Source organism: Biomphalaria glabrata, chromosome 2, assembly GCF_947242115.1.
Source record: "Biomphalaria glabrata chromosome 2, xgBioGlab47.1, whole genome shotgun sequence".
Taxonomy (NCBI): domain Eukaryota; kingdom Metazoa; phylum Mollusca; class Gastropoda; family Planorbidae; genus Biomphalaria; species Biomphalaria glabrata.
This window is the reverse complement of record NC_074712.1, coordinates 21637157-21648682: the sequence shown is the minus strand read 5'-3', so window position 1 is coordinate 21648682 and position 11526 is coordinate 21637157. Positions and strand designations below refer to the sequence as shown.

Sequence of the window (11526 nt, the reverse complement as noted above, 5' to 3'; positions counted from 1 at the left end):
CAAAACCTTTGTTATCAAATGTTGTGTAGGGATCTCGGAGGATTCTGCCCCCGTCGCCACAGCGTGGCGCCTCCGTGGAAACGTCTAGTAGTGGGACTAGATAGGCTAAGAACGGGAAGCGAACAAGGCCTCTGATACCCCGATCTCACTCGGAGGTGGGGATGGAATAAAAGCCTGCCGCCTCGTTCCACAGAGGGGACCGATATCAGTGTCCTGTTAGTTGTTGTGGCGGTCACAGTATTGGAATACGAGGTAAACTCCTAGCGTTGCCTTAATTCGGCCACTTATAGCGAGTGGACCCAGGGCAGAGGCGCGCGCGCCGTGTACGCGGAGTGTCCCCAGTCTCGCCAATGGCCGTACTGCCGCGAATCCTCAGACAGAACAAGGGGTGAAGATCTCCGGGCCCAAGCCTGTTCGTTAGATAAAAGCCTTTCCAACGATCAATGGGATAATGGAGCCTTCGGCGCCGATTCTCTTCTGGACTTTATCGAATGGTAAGGTGCACACTTTGTTATCAAATTTTCGGTAGTGTGCATGGTTTGGTTTTAATGTTAAAGTGAGATGGGGGGGGGGGTCGCTCATCACACGACATCCTCTCTATTTATTGATTATGAAACCAAGAACTAGAATTTATTTGTAGCTCAAGGTTTTTAAAAAAAGACTTATAATTGAACAATTCAATGAATATAAATCCACTAGATATAGAGAGGAACATGCTTCTATCTATCAAGTGACCACTATGTTCCCTCTGGCATCACTGATCTAGATGTTTTGAATCAGTTGTTAACATTAATTTAAATAGAGAAGTTGATCACAAACAGACGTCTTTGTAAAGCATGCCATTTTTAGTGTTAACACATCCGACATACACACAGCTCTGAGTTATGTAGTCACTAACACATGTAGGTGCATTAGAATGCACTAGCACATGTAGGTCACAAGCTAATGCATACATTTATTTACCACTTTTACCATTGACAATTCAATATTTAACACCAGAATGCTAATTACTCTGATTTGTTCACCACAAACATAGCAGGTACTTCAAATAGGAAAACTCTTTTAATTTCTAAAGAAAAAAAAAATGAAGACATGAGTGTAAATTGATCACTGAGAATTACGTTTCAATGAAAAGTTGGCCTACATCATTACATATAAGTAAATACTCGTATTTCTCATTATAAACTTTATGTATCAAAAGTTGCACATAGACAAAATATTTTTGTTTTATAATCTTCAAAAACGATAGCACATCATCTAGAAATGAGAAGTTTATTTTTAACAAAGAACGTTTTTACACTAGTTGCTACTTGTCTAGTCCTTCAGCAATACAAGCTAGTACAGTACAAGCAAGGCCTGATCAACACACTGAGACAAACCTAGAATGTGTGTGTTAGCGTATACATATAATAATGTAATGCACTAATGCACAAGTGTTAAACAAATTTCCTTATTAGTATTATTATTGTTGCTGTCTAAATCACAAGTAATGTTATGATGTAGCAAACAAACAAAAAATACATTATTTGATGTTACAACTGTTTTCATTTCAACTTTTTCTCATTAGCCTTTCAGCATCTCGGACTTCAGAAGTGATAGCAAGACAAACTAAAATACATTTAAAATCTACCAACTAGATCTCAATATTTTTGTTACTGCCTAAATCCCTTAACTACCCTTTTTATTCCAGAATTAGGTCAAATAGGTTGTTGTTGTTTTTTTTATTAAACAGATATTGATTGTTAATAATAGGGGGGTCTATTTTAAGACTCAACAACAGATACATCGGAAATATACAAAAGGCGACCAAGTTTTATTGGTCTAGGAAATAACTTAAGTAAATAGTAACATGTTAATAGTAACATAATATGTACGAGAATTTCAGATGTAGTTCACAGTAGACATCTTGACGCCATGAACTTTTTCAGGAAAATCAAGTTGATTGCAAGACAACCAAACAAGGCTGAGTAGGAGACGGTGTTTACAGTTGCTATACTCACACCACTGGGGCTACCTCCTGCAACTAGAGGATATCAAAACACAACAAAAGATCAAGATTTTATCTATATCCAATATTACTTAATATTACTGTTCAAATTACTAACCCTAAATAAAATTATCCCTTGCCAGAACCTTACAATTGTTAAATCATTATAAGACAGGCAAATAAAAAAAAAAAGGTTTAGTACTAACAATTAAAAACGCTGATGATTGGAGACATCTGCCAGATATGGCGCCATAATTGAACAAAATATTGATTGCCAAGATATTTATATATTACACACATTTATTTTCATCCTTATGAAAGGAAGGCCCGCATTGCAACGTTCACGCCCCAAACACGCACAACCACAGACTTTTTGGCTCTTGAAGTTTAGAAAGTCCTTTCTTCCTTATGTTTTGGCTGTTTCATGCTTCCAACGAAAGGCTTACATCCCACTTATTTAGACTCTGCACACACATTTCTTTGGCATATCGGTTGTAGTGATAAAACATTTGCATTGTTGAACTGCCCTCATAACAGAGCCCCCGCCCCCCCCCCCCACTACTTTACATGATTTGTGTTACCCATCACACATATTTTGGCACTTGCATCACGGCCGGCCTTACATAATTGGAGGCCCTAGGCGAAGTGATTTTGGCGCCCTAAATGAAATCGAAAAATATGCATGAAAAACGCCAAAAATAAACTTACGCAATTTGATTAAAAACCTAACTTTATCTAAAACTACAAACAACTGAAACTCATAAAGCACAATATCCGTAGCGTTGTGGAATTTCCTTTAAGATGTCATAAACTTACAAAAAAACACACCAACTTTTCCTGCTTTAATGGCAGCAAAGTCTCGAATAAATTGTGAATAATCCAAAGACCGATAGATATGTCGTTCGATGGATATTTTGTTCGCAGATATTTTGTTCGACAGATACCTCGTTCGATAGACATCATTTCCAGACTGTTTATGTGTCGTAGTCTTTCCCAAAGAGTTTTTGAGGTTAATTTCAACTAGGATTAGTTGGCAAGGCCTACAAATTCTTTGACACGATGCATCAGTGATTCTATTTCTCAATGCTAAACAAAGGACTGGATTAACAATAGTCAAACCATGATCGTAAATAAAATATCAATAAGACAAATCAATATCTGGAAAATGTGGGAAACTTTTAGGAATTAATTGCATAAATCCTTCGGATCAATAACATCCAAAATGCACCAGGAAGTGTAATACATAGACATATATCTCTATATATGTATATATGTCTTTGGTGTAATGTCAAAATCATCTCCACATTTCATCAAATCTTTTTAATCGAATTCTGCTTTTTTTTTTTTTTACACTACCTCTATTCAAGTCAGAATTGTATGGAGCCTTGAAAGCGGAGGGTGGAGGACGATGATATCAAAAGCGGCTCTAAAGATTTTCCTAGAAATTTAACAGTTAATGTAAGACGTTCCATTTGGTTGAAACGTTAAGTCAACTTCAAAACTGCTTGATCTAATAAAACAAAATTCGACTCGATATTATTTTTTTTATTTTGAACCTGTCGTCAATGATTCATCCATGCTTTCATAATCCAACTGTTTCCGTCGCCTCATACTTGTGGCAGCTGGAAATGTCATTCCAACTGGTTCCATTTCTAATTCATGACCCATACTCTGTCTGAAATATGAACGGATTCAAAACTATTTTCTTTCTCTTATGGACTTAATTGCTCTTTTTATACATTTCAGTGCAATGTCAAATTGCATGTCTTTTGATTGCATCGATTTGCTGACGATATTCCTTTTAGCAAGTAAACCATACCAGATGGCTAAAGTAACCATAAATGGACAAATTAAAATTGTAAAAATTGTTTCGTCAAACAAAAATGAAATGCTTTGTTCCGTGCTTTTGGATTGTTTCAGTTAATTCTACCATTCATTGCAGACTACCGCTGTTTGAAAAGGAACTGCTTTCACTATCGATCCTGCATTCCGTCATGTATCAGAAAAAGATTTACTGTCAAATTTTTCACATAAGTTTTCAAGATCTGCCATCACAGCGAACAGGACATAAACTTGATGCAAAACTCCCAAAACTATCGTTGCAACAATTGAAGATTTCTCCATGTCTCCCGAGAAATACATTGAGACTGGGTGCGAGCCACATGGCACTAACAATCATTTTGGATTTAATTCAAGTGACGTTTTTGTACATCAATAATGAAGATTTTCTAATTCACTTCGTTACTATATCCTGCAGTTCTACAAACAAATTTAAATCTTCAAACCTTTAAAGTAGACTTAAACTAAAGGCTCATTGATTTCTACTGGTGTTACTCACTATGTTGGATATTCGCAAAACCAAAGTCATTTGTTCTTGGTGACCACCATCAAGTGTGCAGTCCAAAATGATGGCATAATATTTCGATTTCTTTAACACAATTTTTTGTCAAGGCAGTATCCCCGATCAGATTAACTAATTCATTTTGAATTATTTCCCAAAGTAATGACAGCCTAATAAATACTTTCGTTTTTAAACGTCGTTAATGATATTCCAGTCATGAAGACTTTCCTTAAATACCCAAAATTTCAACTGTTTGTTTGAAACATTCGATCCACAGTGTCAGGAGCTAAGTCCCATCTTCGAGACTTTGTCCAATTGAAATGATTCTTTGTAAAACATTGTTCCGTTGCTGAGTTTCTGTTTGCACAAGTTTTTGAAGTTCCTTGTCCGTCCCCAAATTATCCAGCATAATCCAAGCGCCGATAACTCGAATGTACATCATGGACGATCCATGATGCGTTAGAACATGTTCATATTCACCTTTTCCATCAGTTGTTAACTTGATTGTTAGGTGTGAGAACGAATTCATCAAAAAGTAAATACAGCATTTGTTCTAGTGTATAAACCAAAGACAGTCTGAGCAGAGAAATGACGATTCTCAGAACTTTCATATTGCGGGCACACTTTTTGTACCATTCACTTTAACAAGCGCTTAAGAAGCCTTATGTTCAAGGTAATCAGTAGGGAACAACAGGTTCCATTTTCGTATTTTTTTCGTCTACCCGTGAGGAGTTAGTGAGTTAAGGCTTTGGTTTATAAATATATACATACATACAGATATAAACAATACAATCACATCGGGAGAACCTTTCTATGGAGGAACGACGTTTAAAAACGAAAGTTTTGTGTAATGTTCAGAGCTTGAGGAAGTTTTCTTCGAATTTCTCGCCAACACTATCACACACATTCATTAGGCCTAGCTTATATTACATTCACTTCTAATACAACACTATCACACACATTCATTAGGCCTAGCTTATATTATATTCACTTCGAATACAACACTATCACACACATTCATTAGGCCTAGCTTATATTACATTCACTTCAAATACAACACTATCACACACATTCATTAGGCCTAGCTTATATTATATTCACTTCGAATACAACACTATCACACACATTCATTAGGCCTAGCTTATATTATATTCACTTCAAATACAACACTATCACACACATTCATTAGGCCTAGCTTATATTATATTCACTTCGAATACAACACTATCACACACATTCATTAGGCCTAGCTTATATTACATTCACTTCAAATACAACACTATCACACACATTCATTAGGCCTAGCTTATATTATATTCACTTCAAATACAACACTATCACACACATTCATTAGGCCTAGCTTATATTACATTCACTTCAAATACAACACTATCACACACATTCATTAGGCCTAGCTTATATTACATTCACTTCAAATACAACACTATCACACACATTCATTAGGCCTAGCTTATATTATATTCACTTCGAATACAACACTATCACACACATTCATTAGGCCTAGCTTATATTACATTCGCTTCAAATACAACACTATCACACACATTCATTAGGCCTAGCTTATATTACATTCACTTCAAATACAACACTATCACACACATTCATTAGGCCTAGCTTATATCATATTCACTTCAAATACAACACTATCACACACATTCATTAGGCCTAGCTTATATTACATTCACTTCAAATACAACACTATCACACACATTCATTAGGCCTAGCTTATATTATATTCACTTCGAATACAACACTATCACACACATTCATTAGGCCTAGCTTATATTACATTCGCTTCAAATACAACACTATCACACACATTCATTAGGCCTAGCTTATATTATATTCACTTCAAATACAACACTATCACACACATTCATTAGGCCTAGCTTATATCATATTCACTTCGAATACAACACTATCACACACATTCATTAGGCCTAGCTTATATTATATTCACTTCTAATACAACACTATCACACACATTCATTAGGCCTAGCTTATATTACATTCACTTCAAATACAACACAATCACACACATTCATTAGGCCTAGCTTATATTATATTCACTTCTAATACAACACTATCACACACATTCATTAGGCCTAGCTTATATCATATTCACTTCGAATACAACACTATCACACACATTCATTAGGCCTAGCTTATATTATATTCACTTCTAATACAACACTATCACACACATTCATTAGGCCTAGCTTATATTATATTCACTTCTAATACAACACAATCACACACATTCATTAGGCCTAGCTTATATTACATTCACTTCAAATACAACACTATCACACACATTCATTAGGCCTAGCTTATATCATATTCACTTCGAATACAACACTATCACACACATTCATTAGGCCTAGCTTATATTACATTCACTTCAAATACAACACTATCACACACATTCATTAGGCCTAGCTTATATTATATTCACTTCTAATACAACACTATCACACACATTCATTAGGCCTAGCTTATATTATATTCACTTCGAATACAACACTATCACACACATTCATTAGGCCTAGCTTATATTATATTCACTTCTAATACAACACAATCACACACATTCATTAGGCCTAGCTTATATTACATTCACTTCAAATACAACACTATCACACACATTCATTAGGCCTAGCTTATATCATATTCACTTCGAATACAACACTATCACACACATTCATTAGGCCTAGCTTATATCATATTCACTTCTAATACAACACTATCACACACATTCATTAGGCCTAGCTTATATTATATTCACTTCTAATACAACACAATCACACACATTCATTAGGCCTAGCTTATATTATATTCACTTCTAATACAACACTATCACACACATTCATTAGGCCTAGCTTATATTATATTCACTTCGAATACAACACTATCACACACATTCATTAGGCCTAGCTTATATTATATTCACCTCGAATACAACTATTCTTGTATCGCATAACGTTAGTACATATAGGGCTTAATGTTAGAAAGGTCATCCAAATTACAACCTGACAGTCTGGATATTTTGTTTGCATTTCACGTTGGGGGATATCTGGGATAATTTACTACTGTCAACATTTTCTTTTAAAAGTTGTTGGCATTGTGGAAAAAATATTCCATTAGGGGGAACATCTCTTGATGGGCTCCACCCATAGTGGCTACTGTCCTCACCTATGAACATATTTTAATATGATTTTTCAAAGTATGTTCTTTCCCTTCAAGTTTGAATGGTTTTGACTTTCATACGAAAGTGTGTCATTGTAATCGTGGCACTAAATAAAAACAAAACTTGTAACCACTCGGCATTTCAAATATTTTGGTCAACTTACAACTTTGGACAATGCCCCTCAAAACATCAAGGACTTGAGTTTTTAGTGAAGTTAGTGAATCTGATAAGTAGCAGTCCACAACATCAACACATTTGACAGCAGCATCTGCAGTTGCACTGAGTACAAAATAGACATTGATCGAATGTTTGATGGATATATAGATGAATGGATGGATTGATGGATAAATAGATTGATAAATAAAAAGATTGATGGATGAATGGATTGATGGATAAATAGATGGGTGGATGAATGGATAAATGAATAGACACTTACCCAGTGGCAGTTGATGCAAGAAAGTTGGTTACGCAGGTAGCTATTTGTACTTCACAATTTGTATTGGTTGTGGCTCCACTGATCAAATTATTTAGAGTACTGGCTGGATCAGTAGCTGCCTTCAGAGTGTGCACCAGTCCTGGGGGGAAAGTCACAAATGAATACAACGTCCATAGGATGTCAGCTCTTTTGTTTCTTAAGTTTTATGAAGATTGAGACTTATAAGAAAAACATTTTAAAATACATTTTGTAAAAGACAATAATTTCATTATACAACGTTTAAAAATAAAAAAAACAAAACAATTAAAACACGGTTACACAGACAGTTTGTGTGAAACACAGAATCAAAATCGGCCCCCGATTCGAACACGGGACTTCCAGTTCCAAGTGCTTTACCCCTCAGCCACAGCATCTCCATAAATTCATTTAGCGTACACTTATATTTTTAAAAATAATAATTATTAACTTTATCCATACATTCAAAATTAATAACATGTTACATTATAATAAAGAGAAACTTAAAAAGATTTATTCTTTAAAAAAAAATTTGATAAATTGGCAACACGAAAAAAAAAATTCTTGAACTACTTTAAGATACAGTTGTGTACAGATGACTTAACAAGACTTTCCCGTCGCAAATAAAAATATATATCTCCATTGTCATTTGTCATACAAAATAGACAGATCTAGCTAGATCTTCTTCTTAAACTGTCAGGTAGAGTTGAGCCTTCGGCTCTTGGAACTCTAGGCCAGCAAAAGTGAACAAGAGCTCCATCTCACCGGCCTGAATGAGAACAGTGTACGGGTGGGTCAGACTCGCGGCAAGAGACCGAATACACTAAGAGTTAGATCTAAGTGTATATCTAGATCTAAGTCTATATCTAAGTCTATATCTAGACCTAGAACTAGATATAAAATCTTGATATAAAATCTACTATATCTAGACTAGAACTCGTAATATAATGGTATAGATCTGGGCTCTATTTAGTCTTATTTAGACTGTCAAGTGTACGCCCCTATAAATGAGGATATGTCAAAACTGCGCGCAATAAAAGTAGTTCGTTATTTTTAAAACTTATAACTAAAAACGAAGTTCGTATCAAAATTCGTTTTTAAAAATAACATTTGAATCAGTATTCTATTCAATGAGATAGTTAATAAATAGAAAATATATTTTATAATGATCCATTGATACTTTTACCATTGTGACATTAGATGCAAATGTTTTGTATCAATGCGCGAATCTATTAATGAAGCTTGATTTATTAATGAAGAAGTCCATGACCTTTTAAAAAAAAGTTACCTCCCCTGAAGTTTTTCATTGAAAAGTGGTGTATTTTTTTGAAAAATCTACTTGCATATGTAATTTAAAAAATTAGATGGTTCACTTTCAGAAAATAAAAAAGTAGCCGTTGCATCAGAACTTCGAATGATCTAATATATCATGATGTCCGATTTTCATTTTCTCTTCTAGTTTCTGAGATCTAAACGGGACGGACGGACAGACGGACATACGGACAGACAGGCCACACAAACTTAATAGCGTCTTTTCCCCTTTCGGGGGCCGCTAAAAAACACTACCCATTTGGCCAGCGGGCATTATATAATTGAGTAATTATTTATTGGTACTTTCATTATATAGACATCTGGAACTACATTAAGATCTAGACTGCTGATTTAAAACTCTTATAAAAATCTAGATCTAGATCTAGTTCTGGATCTAGAATCTAAGAAAAAAATAGATGTAATCTATATTTAAATTGCGTAAAAGCTTACACTATTTATCAATAAACTGAAAGAAACTTGAAATGTAGTCTAATAAATAAAGCAGTTATCAGTTATAGGTAGGTCCTACACTACGGATGTGTGGGCGACATCGTTCCGACTATAGTCCATTTCTAATGCCCAAGCATTCATCTCATTTTTATTAGATGATCCATAGTCGCCTCGCGACAGAAAGAGGCCAGATTTAGATATAATGATAAAATATTTTGTTCTGTTAATTTTTCTGTTCTATTTGTAACTCTCTAGCTCTAATTAAGTCTCCAGAGTTACTCGTCTCTGAATGAAAGTTTAGGCTTGACAAACGAACAAAAACGAATTGACATCATTGACTGATTTAATAACTCACAATTTCTGGCTTGGATAAGAGCTTGCCAGACAGGGACGTTGGATTAGAGGATAATGAACAGAGTACTTACCAACGAAAACTACAGAAAAACACAAAAATTTCATTTTCGTTCAGTCCTTCATATAGTATCTTTACAACTGCTAACTGGTCGAATTCTGAGATGACTTAATCTATGATACATTTTTAGTCTTTCAGGTGAATTCAAGCGTGACCATACTCAAAAAGTTCTGGCCTAATAACTAACCAGTTGAATGAAGGTGAGATTTGGTCCAACGCTTTCTTTACAAAGACTGGGATATAATAAGTTCACCATTACATTTGCACAGTTCTATATAGACGCACTGATGCATACATAAATATACACATATATACACACATACACAAGCAAGTGCACACATTCAATCAACATACTCAGAAGCACATAGCTAGGAAAGCTAGAAAGCACAAGGCTTTATATACACCAGTGATTTAAAAAATTTGACGTGTAGTTTTTCTTTCAAATAATGTTCATTTCTCTCTGTGAACTTTTTTGTTTAGATCTATTCACCTCTCCCAGCAATGACCCCAGCCTTCTAAACATCTCCAAACGATCTAAGGAGCTGGCCTTTAGGGGGACTTTTATGTTGCCCGCGAAGGAGGCAGTGATGACGTTCTCCACTGGCCACAGGTGACGTGCTTCAAGGTCAGTGTTCAGGACTACTAGGACGAATGGTCTCGAGTGGATCCAGCAGCGACCTCCTCGGTGTTAGTGTAGCGGCCTCCTGGGTGTTAGTGTAGCGGCCTCCTGGGTGTTAGTGTAGCGGCCTCCTGGGTGTTAGTGTAGCGGCCTCCTCGGTGTTAGTGTAGCGGCCTCCTGGGTGTTAGTGTAGCGGCCTCCTGGGTGTTAGTGTAGCGGCTTCCTCGGTGTTAGTGTAGCGGCCTCCTGGGTGTTAGTGTAGCGGCCTCCTCGGTGTTAGTGTAGCGGCCTCCTGTGTGTTAGTGTAGCGGCCTCCTGGGTGTTAATGTAGCGGCTTCCTGGGTGTTAGTGTAGCGGCCTCCTGTGTGTTAGTGTAGCGGCCTCCTCGGTGTTAGTGTAGCGGCCTCCTGGGTGTTAGTGTAGAGGCCTTCTGGGTGTTAGTGTAGCGGCCTCCTGGGTGTTAGTGTAGCGGCCTCCTCGGTGTTAGTGTAGCGGCCTCCTGTGTGTTAGTGTAGCGGCCTCCTGGGTGTTAATGTAGCGGCTTCCTGGGTGTTAGTGTAGCGGCCTCCTGTGTGTTAGTGTAGCGGCCTCCTCGGTGTTAGTGTAGCGGCCTCCTGGGTGTTAGTGTAGAGGCCTTCTGGGTGTTAGTGTAGCGGCCTCCTGGGTGTTAGTGTAGCGGCCTCCTCGGTGTTAGTGTAGCGGCCTCCTGTGTGTTAGTGTAGCGGCCTCCTGGGTGTTAATGTAGCG

General features: G+C 36.6%; 1 protein-coding gene across 1 annotated transcript; it reads right to left on the bottom strand.

The window, feature by feature from the left end:
- Positions 1-935: 935 nt before the first annotated feature.
- Positions 936-10332, bottom strand: LOC106053224 (uncharacterized). The gene is made up of 4 exons (XM_013208749.2): positions 10174-10332; positions 7973-8111; positions 7700-7815; positions 936-2023 (listed from the first exon to the last, which is right to left on the bottom strand). Exons 1-4 carry the CDS (start codon positions 10205-10207, stop codon positions 1893-1895), a joined length of 420 nt encoding a protein of 139 aa, XP_013064203.2. The 5' UTR covers positions 10208-10332; the 3' UTR covers positions 936-1892.
- Positions 10333-11526: the final 1194 nt, after the last annotated feature.